The sequence below is a fragment of the Schistocerca gregaria genome, chromosome 9 (genome assembly GCF_023897955.1).
Source record: "Schistocerca gregaria isolate iqSchGreg1 chromosome 9, iqSchGreg1.2, whole genome shotgun sequence".
Classification (NCBI taxonomy): domain Eukaryota; kingdom Metazoa; phylum Arthropoda; class Insecta; order Orthoptera; family Acrididae; genus Schistocerca; species Schistocerca gregaria.
Window position 1 is genome coordinate 237,416,806 of NC_064928.1, and position 15,165 is coordinate 237,431,970.

The 15,165-nt window shown below is 40.6% G+C and overlaps 1 protein-coding gene across 5 annotated transcripts in view; it reads right to left on the minus strand.

The window, feature by feature from the left end:
- The window catches only part of LOC126291656 (nuclear RNA export factor 1-like), a 190,704-nt gene that overhangs the window by 58,435 nt on the left and 117,104 nt on the right, over positions 1-15,165 (minus strand). For all 5 annotated transcript variants that reach the window (XR_007551835.1, XR_007551834.1, XM_049985228.1 and 2 more), the window contains one exon: positions 14,993-15,029. Coding sequence is in view for 3 of the 5 variants with exons in the window: in XM_049985228.1 (XP_049841185.1) it covers positions 14,993-15,029 (37 nt within the window). In the remaining 2 variants the exon portion in view is untranslated. The remainder of the gene's footprint in view (positions 1-14,992; positions 15,030-15,165) is intronic.

A 15,165-nucleotide genomic window follows, 5' to 3' on the forward strand; every position in this document is an offset into this window, starting at 1 on the left:
GCAGACTCTGCAAGAGAGGTGCTCTGCATCGCGGTGTAGCCTCCTCGCCAGGTTTCGAGAGGGTGCGTTTCTGGATGAGGTATCAAATATACTGCTTCCCCCTACTTATACCTTCCGAGGAGATCACAAATGTAAAATTAGAGAGATTCGAGCGCGCACGGAGGCTTTCAGACAGTGGTTCTTCCCACAAACCATACGCGACTGGAACAGAAAAGGGAGGTAATGACAGTGGCACGTAAAGTGCCCTCCGCCACACACCGTTGGGTTGCTTGCGGAGTATAAATGTAGATGTAGATAGTCTACATTAATTCAGGCATAGTGGAGCGAGCGAGCGAGTGTGTGTGTGTGTGTGTGTGTGTGTGTGTGTGTGTGTGTGTGTGTGTGTGTGTGGGCGGGTGGGTGGCGAGGGGGGGGGGGGGAGGAGTTGGGTGTTAGTAAGAAAGCTGCATTATCCAAAGCAAATTCCTGGTCCCAGGCTACCACAGATGGAAAAATGTTGACTTTTCTCCATATATTAAACATTAAAACACACTTTCTCTGGAATGGAGAAAGGTATTTTATTGCCTTTTATATTATTTGAAAGATGAAAATATTTTGATAAACAGTGTTGGAGAAGGAGATAATTGTTTCATGTCATATCAACAATAAGGTCATTAGAGACGGAGCACAAGTTTGGATTAGGGAAGAATGGGGAAGGAAATCAGCTGTGTCCTTTCAGAGGAACCATCCTGGAATTTGCCTGAAGCGGTTTATGGATCCTGATGTGAGTTTGAACCTCCTCCGCCGAATGTGAGTCAGTATGCTAACCTCTGTGCCAACCCACTTAGTGACGAAACTGTATCTTCAGGTTTTAAGTATTGCCCCCATTCTTTTTATGTAGTCACCTAATCTTTTTACTTGAATTCTTTTTCTTTTTTTTTCTTTTTTTTTCAAAAATTGACAATTCCAATTTTCTCACATTATCTGAAAAAGAGAAAATAAATTTTTCATTGTAACAAGCATTAACAATGTTTTAAGTTTTTACTTCTGTGTTAAATATCTTTATTGCAACTGTGTTATAATTTTTCATCTTAAAAGCATCAATCTCAAACAATCTAAGAATTTCACAGCAGTTTTATATCTGAGGATACTACAGATCCCAAAAAAAAGTCTTCACACAAAACCCTCCAAATCAAGAGAGGTTTTTTGAACGATGTGACAATGTGGAACCTACAATGAAAATAATGCATTTATTATTAGTTTCATGGTTGTAATATTGAAATAATTTGTTTTACGTATTTCCGGAATGTAACAGTATGAGTTTGGCCTAGCATACAAACATATTGTTGTTGTTGTTGTTGTGGTCTTCAGTCCTGAGACTGGTTTGATGCAGCTCTCCATGCTACTCTATCCTGTGCAAGCTTCTTCATCTCCCAGTACTTACTGCAACCTACATCCAACTGAAAATGCTTAGTGTATTCATCTCTTGGTCTCCCTCTACGATTTTTACCCTCCACAATCCCTTCCAATGCTAAATTTGTGATCCCTTGATACCTCAAAACATGTCCTACCAACCGGTCCCTTCTTTTTGTCAAGTTGTGCCACAAACTCCTCTTCTCCCCAATTCTATTCAATACCTCCTCATTAGTTATGTGATCTACCCATCTAATCTCCAGCATTCTTCTGTAGCACCACATTTCGAAAGCTTCTATTCTCTTCTTGTCCAAACTATTTATCATCCATGTTTCACTTCCATACATGGCTACACTCCATACAAATACTTTCAGAAAAGACTTCCTGACACTTAAATCTATACTCGATGTTAACAAATATCTCTTCTTCAGGAACACTTTCCTTGCCATTGCCAGTCTACATTTTATATCCTCTCTACTTCGACCGTCATCAGTTATTTTACTCCCTAAATAGCAAAACTCCTTTACTACTTTTAGTGCCTCATTTCCTAATCTAATTCCCTCAGCATCACCCGATTTACTTTGACTACATTCCATTATCCTCGTTTTGCTTTTGTTGATGTTCATCTTATACCCTCCCTTTCAAGACACTGTCCATTCCGTTCAACTGCTCTTCCAAGTCCTTTGCTGTCTCTGACAGAATTACAATGTCTTAGGCGATCCTCAAAGTTTTTATTTCTTCTCCATGAATTTTAATACCTACTCCAAATTTTTCTTTTGTTTCCTTTACTGCTTGCTCAATATACAGATTGAATAACATCGGGGAGAGGCTACAACCCTGCCTCACTTCCTTCCCAACCACTGCCATCTGGTTTCTGTACAAATTGTAAACAGCCTTTCGCTCCCTGTATTTTACCCCTGCCTTTTTCAGAATTGGAAAGAGAGTATTCCAGTTAACATTGTCAAAAGCTTTCTCTAAGTCTACAAATGCTAGAAACGTAGGTTTGCCTTTTTGTAGTTTCTTCAGTTTTAATCTACAGTTCATAACCAACAGATTGTGGTCAGAGTTCACATCTGCCCCTGGAAATGTCTTACAATTTAAAACCTCATTCCTAAATCTCTGTCTTATTATTATATAATCTATCTGATACCTTTCAGTATCTCCAGGATTCTTCCATGTATACAACCTTCTTTTATGATTCTTGAACCAAGTATTAGCTATGATTAAGTTATGCTCTGTGCAAAAATCTACCAGACGGCTTCCTCTTTAATTTCTTCCCCCTAATCCATATTCTCCTACTGTTTCCTTCTCTTCCTTTTCCTACTGTTGAATTCCAGTCACCCATGACTATTAAATTTTTGTCTCCCTTCACTACCTGAATAATTTCTTTTATCTCATCATACATTTCCTCAATTTCTTCATCATCTACAGAGCTAGTTGGCATATAAACTTGTACTACTGTAGTAGGTGTGGGCTTTGTGTCTATCTTGGCCACAATAATGCGTTCACTATGCTGTTTGTAGTAGCTTACCCTCACTCCTATTTTTTTATTCATTATACAAACATGAGGATTCACAAATTGACAGTTCCATTGTTAACAGATAAATAAATACAGCAGTTTACTAAATTATTTGTCCAATATTTTTCTATCAGTCATGACAAACACTTACATCTTGTCTCCTGCTGATATGAAACTTTCTGGCAGATTAACATTGTGTACTAGACTGAAACTCAAAACTGGAACAACAGATTTCCAAATGGTTGGATTCGTAGGAATGTGCCATTTCCCTGGCCTCCAAGAAGTCCTGATCTTACCCCCTTCTTTCTTCTTTTCTGGGGCAACATACAGAACACTGCCAACGGAGAAGAAATTTGAAATATAAGACATTTACCAGAGCGAATTTTGACAGGCATCACCACTGTAGCAGCAGAGATCCTACAAAACATATGGCAACAAATCGATCATTGTTTTGATGCCTGCAGAGCTAGAAATAGAGCTCACATTCAAACTTCTTAAGACATGAAGAAAATTTTATCTCTCTCTCTTCAATTTGACATTTAATTGTTGCACTATCTTGACCTTTTTTTTGGTAGCACTTTTTCAAGATCTCTTCATTCATTTTGGAACAGCCTGTACTGTGGTTAGGGCAGAGTAGTAAACAGCAGGTTATGATGTCATTTGAACCCTCATCCAGATGGGAGGGTGTTGAGAGGCCGGGACACTAGGCAAGGTTCCCGTCTCCATTGGCACTCATTCCTTTTGCAGACTGTTCAGCCAGTGGCAGGGCCAACAATTATACAGCCACTGCAGGTAGAGCCCTGTTGTCAGTGGAGGTGGGGTCAGGGCGGCCTTATGCCTGCCAACTGGGGTACGGATATGCCTGGCAGCAGGAGTGTGTCTGTCGATTGCTCACCAAGTTTGGTGAGGAGGGGGGTCGGGGGGGGGGGGGGGGGGGGGGGAGGGATCTTGTCTGCAGCTGTGTCCAACATTCCCATTCAGTCTAAACTTTGGAAGCAGGGAATGTCTGTTGCTTGTCATATCACCTCAAATCCACCCAGTGGCTTGGCCAATGGTGTGAAACCAGATTCGGGATGCCCACACGATAGTACGGTGCACATGACCAGAGGCTCTGAGCTCACAGTCAGATGCAGAAGGTCAAGTATGGAAGGGGTCAGCACCTTGGAACAACTGCAGAAGGGCTAGGTCAATTAATGGTGCTGGGTCAAGACAAGTCAAATAAGCTATTGAGAGCTTCCTCGGAGGACATAATTTGCACAGCCTTCTACAATTGCATCTCAAATGGCTCAATCTCTGCTCCACCTCAGAATAGACACCAGGCAGAAAGGGGCCAACGGTCAGGTGTTTGCGGCACTGAGCTGGCAGAAGTGTCTGAATGTGGAGGCTATAAACTGGGAGCCACCGTCAGATGCAGTTTCTAGGGCATGGTTGTCTGGGTTTAAGCCAGGCTCAGAAATGCTGCAAAGGAGCCAACTGGTTTTGCATCATTTCTATGCTCTCCTGAAACACAAGTCCTTTCATTCTGGACATCCCAGTGGAATATGGAAAGTAACTGGAGGATGCAAGCATGGCATGTGGACAGAATGACAACTCTGCTGTAACGGAACAGCCTTAGATTTCATACTTATTAAGTAAGGATGCATACAGTATGAATTTTGTGTAGGAGCAAGTGACAGACAATTTTAATTTATCGATGCTTGATCATTTTCTTTATGTTGTAATTAGGTGTAAGGACAATACCACCAACAGACTGAACAAAACTTTATGCCACAGAAGCATTAACAACTTGAGCACAGTATTTAAGTAACACCCAGCAGGAAACAATAATAATCTGTAACAATACACATTGAGAACTGAGGTCGAACATAGCTTGGCTAGCCTTTAGGATCTGACAGTGATAACTCTCTCTCTCTCTCTCTCTCTCTCTCTCTCTCTCTCTCTCTCTCTCTCTCTCTCTCTCCCTCCCTCCCTCCCCCTAAACACACACACACACACACACACACACACACACACACACACACACACACACACACACACACACATACACACACACTTTGGTGATGGAAATTGTGTACCATTATAAGACATTAATGTCGTGGTCAGGCCTTTGAGTGAAAAAATTTTGAACGAGGCTCAGATGTTGGTAGTTGTGAATGTGGAAACACAACAAATGACACACTGAACACAAGAATGTGTGCCAACAACCAGCAGCCAACAAGTGTTGAGAAATGGGCCAGTGAGTGTATACAGTCCCATGCATGCAATGGTGTCGACCAAGGAACAGTATGCACCCAGGCCAGGGCAAAGCACATGTCGACGGGTCAACGCTTTAGTGTGTGATGCGCCTCAATGATCTGCATGTAATAAACAGAGAACATCTGAACAAAGCACTGAGGGGATCACTACCCGAGGGGCTGCGTGTTTCATATGTAAGAACAGAACACCATCCACAACAGAGAATCGATGTCAAAAGATGGGATGAACACAGAGGCCTAGTGTACGGTAATGTGGTGCATCCAGTCGGCCAACCAAGTTGTACAAAAGTTATGATGTTCTACAAAGCAGGATATGAAGCAACAGCCTCCATGATCTGTGTGCTAGTTAACACGAAAACCATCAACTGCCTGCTGTGCAGTGACATCAATGTGAAAACAAAGCAAGTCCCCCTGATCAAATCCTGGGTCTGAACCGGCTGGCAGGCAGGACAGAGCATCAGAGTTTGCTTGTTGATCGTAGGTCGGAAATGAATCTCATAGTTGTGACACGACAAGAAAATAAACCAACTGCTGAACACGATGTGCCGCTTTATCTGGTAACAATTCAGAAAGACTGAATAAGTAAATCAATGATTTATGATTGGCACCTGGTGGAATTTGGTACCAAAGAGAAAAACATGGAATCTTCATACCTTTTAGTTCTGTCTTTATTAATCAGAGTACAGTTTGGTATAGCTCCTCCTTATGATTATCAGTCACATTGTCTTTAAGCAAATAGTTTCATATTTGTCAGAATATCCACATCACCAATTAACATTTCTCTGTGTACAAGACACAGTCGTGTGTTATGAGTTGCGTTCATGTGAGTGTGTGCATGCATATGTGTGTCTATTGTTGACAAAGCCCATTGGCCGAAAGTTTTAAGTGTGAAAATCTTTTTGTTGTGCCTATCTGCGACTCAGCATCTCCGCTATATGGTGAGTAGCAACTTTCCTTCTCATAGTATTGTGCCACACCAGTGCCAGGTGGGGACATGCTGAATAGAGCGGAGTGCTTGCTGCTGTTGCTGCCGTCGCTGTTGCTGCCCAGATGCCGCCCAGAAGAGATGGGGGGCTGGGCCGCCGCATTGTGGCCGCCTTAATGGAGCATCTCATCACTGAGGCGCTCGGTTTCGGTGGTGCCAAACCACGCTGAGATGTGCAGTGCTTCCGCTGCCAGCAGATTGGCCATGTGGCTAAATACTGCTGGCGCAACCAAGCGGTGTGCATGAAGTGCGCGGAGCCGCACGACACCCGCGACTGCACAAAGCCGCGTGACGTAGCACTGAAGTGCGCAAACTGCGGAGGATAGCACGTCGCAAGCCTTCATGGCTGCAGTTACATCGATAACTGGGGTCATGGAAGCAACAAGAAGAGGAATATGTTGACAAAGCCCATTGGCCAAAAGCTTTAAGTGTGAAAATCTTTTTGTTGTGCCTATCTGCGACTCAGCATCTCTGCTATATGGTGAGTAGCAAATTTCCTTCCCACAGTATTGTTACATTCCATCCTGGATTTTCCATTGTTTGATTTTAGACTGTACCCATTTCCACATATAAAAACTTTCCCTGTAAGAAACAAAAAGAGCCCTGCTCTCCACTTCAATTATTATATCCTGAAATTACTTTTTACTTTATCTTTAGGTTGGTTCATATTGATTATATTTCTCTATATCAAGGAGACTATCTTTCTTACTAAGCCATCTAACTCTTAATGACCAACAACTTAATGTCATCAGCTAGTTTAGCCAATCCTCTGCGTAGTCCCACTGTATGTGTCAAAATACCCTATGAAACCTATTCTCATTACCTTACCTTACTCCAGTACAAGATTTGTGGATTACTTCCATTCACCTTAGATAATATCTTCATTCTACATATAAAAACGTAATCATGTAATTCAAGGAATGTGAAATATTCTGCCAGATTCCTTTTGCTTTGTCAGCTTATATTCACGATCGCATACTGTGACTCTTACCTTCTTTTATGCACCCGAGGAGCTACAGGCTGACCTGTAAACTTAGTCTGTGATTGCTGACTGCAAATCCCAAACATTCATAAAGTCGAGCACACCTCCTTTGACAATAACCAGGTTAAGTCTCTTCACATTTCCAGAATGAGATTTTCACTCTGCAGTGGAGCGCGAGCTGACATGAAACTTCCTGGCAGATTAAAACTGTGTGCCTGACCGAGACTCGAACTCGGGACCTTTGCATTTCACGAGCAAGTGCTCTACCATCTGAGTTACCCAAGCACGACTCAACGACTCACGCCCGGTCCTCACAGCTTTTACTTCTGCCAGTATCTCGTCTCCTACCTTCCAAACTTTACAGAAGCTCTCCTGCGATGGTAGAGCACTTGCCCGCAAAAGGCAAAGATCCCGAGTTCGAGTCTCAGTCGGGCACACAGTTTTAATCTGCCAGGAAGTTTCATATCAGCGCTAAGCCATGTTTCCACAATGTCCTTTCTTTCAGGAGTGCTAGTTCTGCAAGGTTCGCAGGAGAGCTTCTGTAAAGTTTGGAAGGTAGGAGACGGATACTGGCAGAAGTAAAGCTGTGAGTACCGAGCGTAGTCGTGCTTCGGTAGTTCAGATGGTAGAGCACATGCCCGCGAAAGGCAAAGGTCCCAAGTTCGAGTCTTGGTTAGGCACACAGTTTTAATCTGCCAGGAAGTTTCTCTTTACATTGTACAAGTTTGGAGAATATTTCATGAATGGTAAAAACAGTTACTTGCTTCTACACCACCTTCTGCAGGCAGATACTTCTTAATTATCTTTCCATTTAAGATGGCAGTGTACTCTTACAAACACATGCTCCCCCGCTCCCCCCCCCCCCCCCCCCCCCCCCCCCTCACCAAGTTCAGTTCAAGTCATCAAGTTATTCCTCCTGTGGATTCATCTGACCTAGGTGTAGGGTAGGTCATCTCTTCCATGTGTCTGTCTACCCTTCACTCTCTAACAAATTCATTATACTTCCGCCTACCCTTCACTCTCCAACAAATTCATTATGCTTGGTACACTGCATCAAAAGCACTCACTTTTCCATCTCTTCCTGGTCACTATACACTTGCATTTCCACACTCCTCTAAATTTACATTCATGCCTATACTTCTTTTTATTTGTTACCTGAGTACTGGTATTACATAAATTTATCATTTTTTTTTAACTATATTCCAGACCACTCATTTTAGTACAGTGCAACAACATCTGTGAACTCTTCACTACTCTGTGCTACCTGAAAATATTGCTCTTATGTTACATATTTTAAACTTTCCTAGCAAGAGCACATTCTGTTTTCAAAACTCCAAGGAGTAGATGAGTAAGATGTTATAGCTTCTCTTAATCTCTCATCCCTTCACATCCCTAGATCATTTTATATAAGTATCCATAACAGGAGTTCATCCAGCAACAACTCTACATTCTAGTTTCCTCCTCTTCAATACAAAGTTATGGCTTCTCACAACATGTTAGCACATCAAAATCACATTTACAGAATAGTTTACATTCCTCTTCCCCACATTTATTTGACTTTGATAACATATTTTTAACAATAACTTGTTCAGTATTCATTTAATAGGCAACTCCAATAAAGTGACAATGATATATATTACACAGATGGAAGCAACATAACCTGGGTTGTGAGTAACTAAATCCACTTTCCCTTCTTCCCTTTCTTTCCCCTCTCTCCTCCATGATGAAGGAACATTTATTCCGAAAGCTAGGAACTTAAATTTTCGGTTGTTTTTTGTGTTTCTATCGGCTGTACTGAGCTGAGGTAAGTACTGGCCAGCCCCTCTATCTCTTTGTTAGTAATTATATTACACAGATGGGCAATTCTGCCTGTGAGAATTTTGTTTGACTTTGAACACACGCTCTCTTACACGAAGCCCACAACTCTGTTTAACAACTAAACTTCCCACTGCCACAGTTGAAAACAAATGGAACACGTAATAACATTTCCTACATTATATATTTAAACTATGCTAAGTTCAAATGTATATACAAAGGTAACTTCACGTCAGGTAAGTAATTAAAATAAATACAGTAAATTGTAAAAATTCTGTCTACAGCTTTAAAATAAACCCTAGGCCTTTCTCCCATTTAATGACAGTTTAACTTAAGGCACACTGCATCTGTAATGATCTTTAGGTACCCTCAATGTAATATATCAACAATGTAGGATAAGACAGACTGGTACTTACCGTAAAGCAGACAAATTAAGATGCAGGCACTGTCTGCAACTTGACATGTCTTCTTTATGGTGAGTATTAATCTGTCTTTTCCTGTGCCTGTCTGCAGCTTAATGTGTCTTCTTTATGGTAAGTAATAATCTCTCTTTTCCTACATTGCTGATATTCCTACCTGGGGTTGCCATTGTTTGATTTTGCTCAACATGATATATGATAGCCCCCTCCAGGGTCAGGAGAACCTTAAGTTTCTTCCTACTTCTCTGCTAAACCATTCGCTCTGTATAAGTATACACATATCACATACATTGTGCAAAATGCTTCTCATAACAAGGCATCATAGACTGAAGTAAATGAACAGTGTGACCTAGTAAGAAACAAAGTAAATGAGGACTTTAGACGCTAGATGATCAAATTTCAGATATAAGAGGAATGGTTTTCACAAATGACAATAGCTTACAAAATAAGTTAAAAATACACGCCTACAGCTTAAAGCTTCTTTTAAATACTTACTGATGTTTACACTCTTGTTCTTGTTGTTGTTGTTGTTGTTGTTGTCTTCAGTCCTGAGACTGGTTTGATGCAGCTCTCCATCTAACCTGTGGAAGCTTCTTCATCTACCAGTACCTACTGCAACCTACATCCTTCTGAATCTGCTTAGTGTATTCATCTCTTGGTCTCCCACTACGATTTTTACCCTACACGCTGCCCTCCAATGCTAAATTTGTGATCCCTTGATGCCTCAAAACATGTCCTACCAACCGATCCCTTCTTCTGGTCAAGTTGTGCCACAAACTTCTCTTCTCCCCAATCCTATTCAATACCTCCTCATTAGTAATGTGATCTATACACCTTATCTTCAGCATTCTTCTGTAGCACCACATTTCGAAAGCTTCTATTCTCTTCTTGTCCAAACTAGTTATCGTCCATGTTTCACTTCCATACATGGCTACACTCCAAACAAATACTTTCAGAAACGACTTCCTGATACATAAATCTATATTCGATGTTAACAAATTTCTCTTCTTCAGAAATGCTTTCCTTGCCATTGCCAGTCTACATTTTATATCCTCTCTACTTCGACCATCATCAGTTATTTTACTTCCTAAATAGCAACTCCTTTACTACTTTAAGTGTCTCGTTTCCTAATCTAATTCCCTCAGCATCACCCGACTTAATTCGACTACATTCCATTATTCTTGTTTTGCTTTTGTTGATGTTCATCTTATATCCTCCTTTCAATACACTGTCCATTCCGTTCACTGCTCTTCCAAGTCCTTTGCTGTCTCTGACAGAATTACAATGTCATCGGCGAACCCCAAAGTTTTTACTTCTCCTCCATGAATTTTAATACCTACTACAAATTTTTCTTTTGTTTCCTTTACTGCTTGCTCAATATACAGATTTAATAACATCGGGGAGAGGCTACAACCCTGTCTCACTCCTTTCCCAACCACTGCTTCCCTTCCATGCCCCTCAACTCTTATGACTACCATCTGGTTTCTGTACAAATTGTAAATAGCCTTTCGCTCCCGGTATTTTACCCCTGCCACCTTCAGAATTTGAAGGAGAGTATTCCAGTCAACATTGTCAAAAGCTTTCTCTAAGTCTACAAATGCTAGAAATGCAGGTTTGCCTTTTCTTAATCTTTCTTTTAAGATAAGTCGTAAGGTCAGTATTGCTTCTGTGTTCCAACATTTCTACGGAATCCAAACTGATCGTCCCCGAGGTCCGCATCTACCAGTTTTTCCGTTTGTCTGTAAAGAATTCGCGTTAGTATTTTGCAGCTGTGACTTATTAAACTGATAGTTTGGTAATTTTCACATCTGTCAGCACCTGCTTTCTTTGGGATTGGAATTATTATATTCTTCTTGAAGTCTGAGGGTATTTCGCCTGTCTCATACATCTTGCTCACCAGCTGGTAGAGACACTCTTATTAGTACAAAATTTAAATCTTGTACACATACAAATACCTCAACCAGCAAGTGTACCCATATGCCCATCAGTAAATTTCAATCTCAAATCTTCATCTGTGTACTCATTACAAGTCAAATATTTATCAGACAGGTTTACACTTCGGTAAGCTCACTCAGGCACCCAAATTCTCTCTTAATGGCTCCACTGAGTTGACAAAACGTTTTAAAATTGTTCTGCTATTTGGATTCACATTCTAATTCTTTCCACAACTATGGAAACTCTTTCCTGTTTTCTTCTATGTCCTCCACAGAATTAAGTGTAGCACTCACACAGTCTACTGTTACTCATACTTTCTGCTCCAATACAGGCCCAAAATAAATATTTGTCTCTAAAAATTACTTCAGCAATGTCACATCACTTCTTATTTACTCTTACACACCAATTCAAATCTTTGGGAGTTTAAATAAATACAAAGCACATGAACTGTTCCATTAAGTTTCGGGTGTGCACCCGCAAAAGATCTCCTTCTTCTTCTTCTAATATTTCGGCTGTATAATGTTCAGCCATCTTCAGAGTGAGCCGCAAGACTGCCGCTCCAGTGCTCGCTTCGTCCCTTTATACTGTTGTACATGCGACTGCACATGCGGCCACAGATGCAAATGCGCCAGAGACGATGGTCGGCGGCAGAGACGTGCATAATGCGCGAGTTGTATCTATGGCTCCACAGTTGATCTGTGTTGGCATATCGATTGACGATATCTTTGCAAGTTTATTACAGCAAGTGCCAGATCCCATGATTTATCAAGATTGAAACCACTATCTCTATTAATTAAATTTGTAGTCAAGCGAATTTCAATTGCCTCCTTCACTATCGAGTCCCAAAAGGATGATGTAGTTGCCAAAATTTCGACGTTGTCATACAACATACTGTGACCATTATCAATAAAGTGCTCTGCCACTGCCGACTTGTTACGTTGTAAAAGTCGCGTGTACCTCCGGTGTTCTGCACATCTTTCTTGGACAGTACGAGTTGTTTGTCCAATGTAAGAAAGGCCACACTCACACGGAATTTTGTAAACTCCAGATTTTTGAAACAGCAAATCATCTTTGACGGAGCCCACAAGTGCAGCTGTCTTGGGTGGAGGACGAAAATTCACTTTTACTTTGTGTCTGCCGAAAATGTGTCCTATTTTTGATGAGAGGCTACCCTTATATGGCAGGAAGGCTATCGATTTAAAGGTTTCTTCATCTTCTTCTGCTTTCTTTGTGGCCACTTTCGGTTTCATTTTCAGTGCCATCTGTATTTGTTGTGGAGATTACCTATTGTCTTCAAACACTCTTTGTAAGTGGGAAAGTTCATCTTGCAGACTGCTTTCATCAGAAATAATATGCGCTCTGTGAGTCAAAGTTCAGAGAACACTCATGGTCTGGGAAGGATGGTGGCAGTTATTTGCACATCAAGTACCTCTGAAGGTTCACATCAAAGCACATGAAATCTAAGTTCTGGGCTGAGTGTATGCTCACCGGATGATGGAAATAGCTCACTGTGCTGCAATGCTGGTGAGCAGCTGTTGTGTAACTGATGCAGCATGTAGGTGATCTGCATCATGGACAGTGTGTGAAGATGAGCCACTGTCATTTTGACTGTCAGATGCTCTAGCGCCGCTGCGGACAACTGAGTCAGTTGTAGCCCTCCGACCCGAGACAGGAACTCATCTTAGTCAAGCAATCACATGTTCTAGTATTTGAGTGTCTGATTTGACTTGAAAATAGTCATTGTCATCGGAATCGCTACAGACAACAAAATATAATCTCAAACTTCCATGTTTTGTTCAATCTTCCTAAATTATTCTTTCAGATAGTATTTCTTCTTCTTGTTCTTGTAGTTCTTTTTCTTGTAGTTAAATTCTTTCTTGTAGTTCTTCTTCCTCTAGTTCAATTCCTTCTTGTAGTACTTCTTCTTTTCTTCTTTCTTTTCGTAGTTCAATTTATTAGGCTCCACTGTGTACCTTTATTCTTCTTTACTGGTTGTTGTTGATGCAACATGTCCTTGACAGCAACTGATTTTCTTATTCTATCTTTCTCCAGCAACACTAATCTAAGTCCTGCACTTTGGTTACTATAATGGAATATAATGTGGATGGTTTTTTGATACGGCACCAATGTTGCATTTCCTGTGTTTGATCTGTAACCCTTTGATGTTCGATGTTAATAGATTTATTTAGTGAATTTCTTTTGCTCACCTTTCTTGATTTTTGCTGAGGTGGCCTTGCTATCATTTCCACCCAACCACGTTGCAGCAATCTTCACTAGACTTAGTCCTTTAGTGTGTGGACAGGTACTGAAAGAGAGTGTTAATTCTCCTTCATGCTATGTGAATGATGTAAATGACTGAACTTTAAACCTTCTGTATTACTTGGACAAGATCAAGACAAAACGTTTTTTTTACACGTGCCAGTTTGACAGTCTTTTGGAACAGCGTCCAAAATGTAGTCATGACCTTTTCTCTTTTTGTTTTTGTCTTGTAAACATCTTCAAAGCATGACACCAAGGAACAAGTGGCTCCCCACACAGCAGGGTTAGACACTCACTCACTGTCTTGTCTTGTTCAAGTGATGGGTTCAAGACGTTCTCCCATTTGCACAATGTATAACAATATCTCCCACAGAGGGATGTCCCAACGCTCACTACCAAATGTCACGAACATCTTTTGTCAACATGGAAGCCTGGAAGTGGGACCTGTTATTTCATAAAAATGTCATGTCACACTTCACAACAAATGTTAATTGATGTCACTGATGCAATTCTTTTACAATATTCTTTCCTTTTTTATTCAGTTTTGAACTGGATTATTCCACAGCATACATATGTGTTTTATATGTCACTGCAAGTGGATTCCATTTGTGTCTTGAGTGACTACAGCACAAGCAACATCTTTTGTCTGTGAGGAACTACATTCATTGTACTTTACCAAAAGAGTCTCGATGAGGTCCATAATAAACTTACTGGACACTTCTTCCATGGAGTTTTCCAGAGAAGAAGGAGCACGTACTTAAAAATGGCTCCAAAAGGAAACGATCTGAGATACAAACTCGGACTTACAGAACTTACTTTATTGTTTCTTTACGGAGAGAGAAAGGTATCTAGGATACAGCAGGGTGTACAGGCAATATGTTCTGAAGACAGAAGGGGCATGTTGTAATGGATTCTCTGATTTGGTCCCTCTGCTTCTACTACTTAAAGTTTTGAATCATCTGCTTAACCACCAACTATGCAGAAGCAGCAGTTTCATTGGAACACTTATTTTCTTAAATGCTTGCGTGTTCAGCAATGATAAACAAACATGCTACTGTCAAGTTCCCTAAAAATATTTGATTTATAGCAGATCTTATAAAAACCTCTTGCAATAAGTTAGCACTGAGGTACACAAGACAAGGCAAGAGAGACTCAAAACACAGAGTAAACTTCTAACAAAGTCAAATGTGATCAGAGGACTGGTGCCTCCTAAATGGCAGTGCTCCTAGTCACACAGTGTTAAGTAGTGGGAAGCCTTATGACCTACAATAAAATGCAAATGGTTTCATATTTACTCTGATCATATCCTTACCACTAAGTAAGATGTTTAGTGCCACATTCCATAAAAACATGGCAGTGTACCAGATAGCAAGCACAACAAACAATTACTGTAAATTAATATATTATCAAATGCACATTTTAAACACTCACCAATTTTGCAAGACGGGGAAAAGTCGTCTTGATGGCACTAGAAATGAAGAAATAAGAGACATAATTTTCTGCTACATAGATTGCTAACATTATCATATAGTAATAAATAAATTAAAAAAAATTGGAAAATCCAATAATACTTTTCTGACAATCTCCACGACTGTGAGACTCCA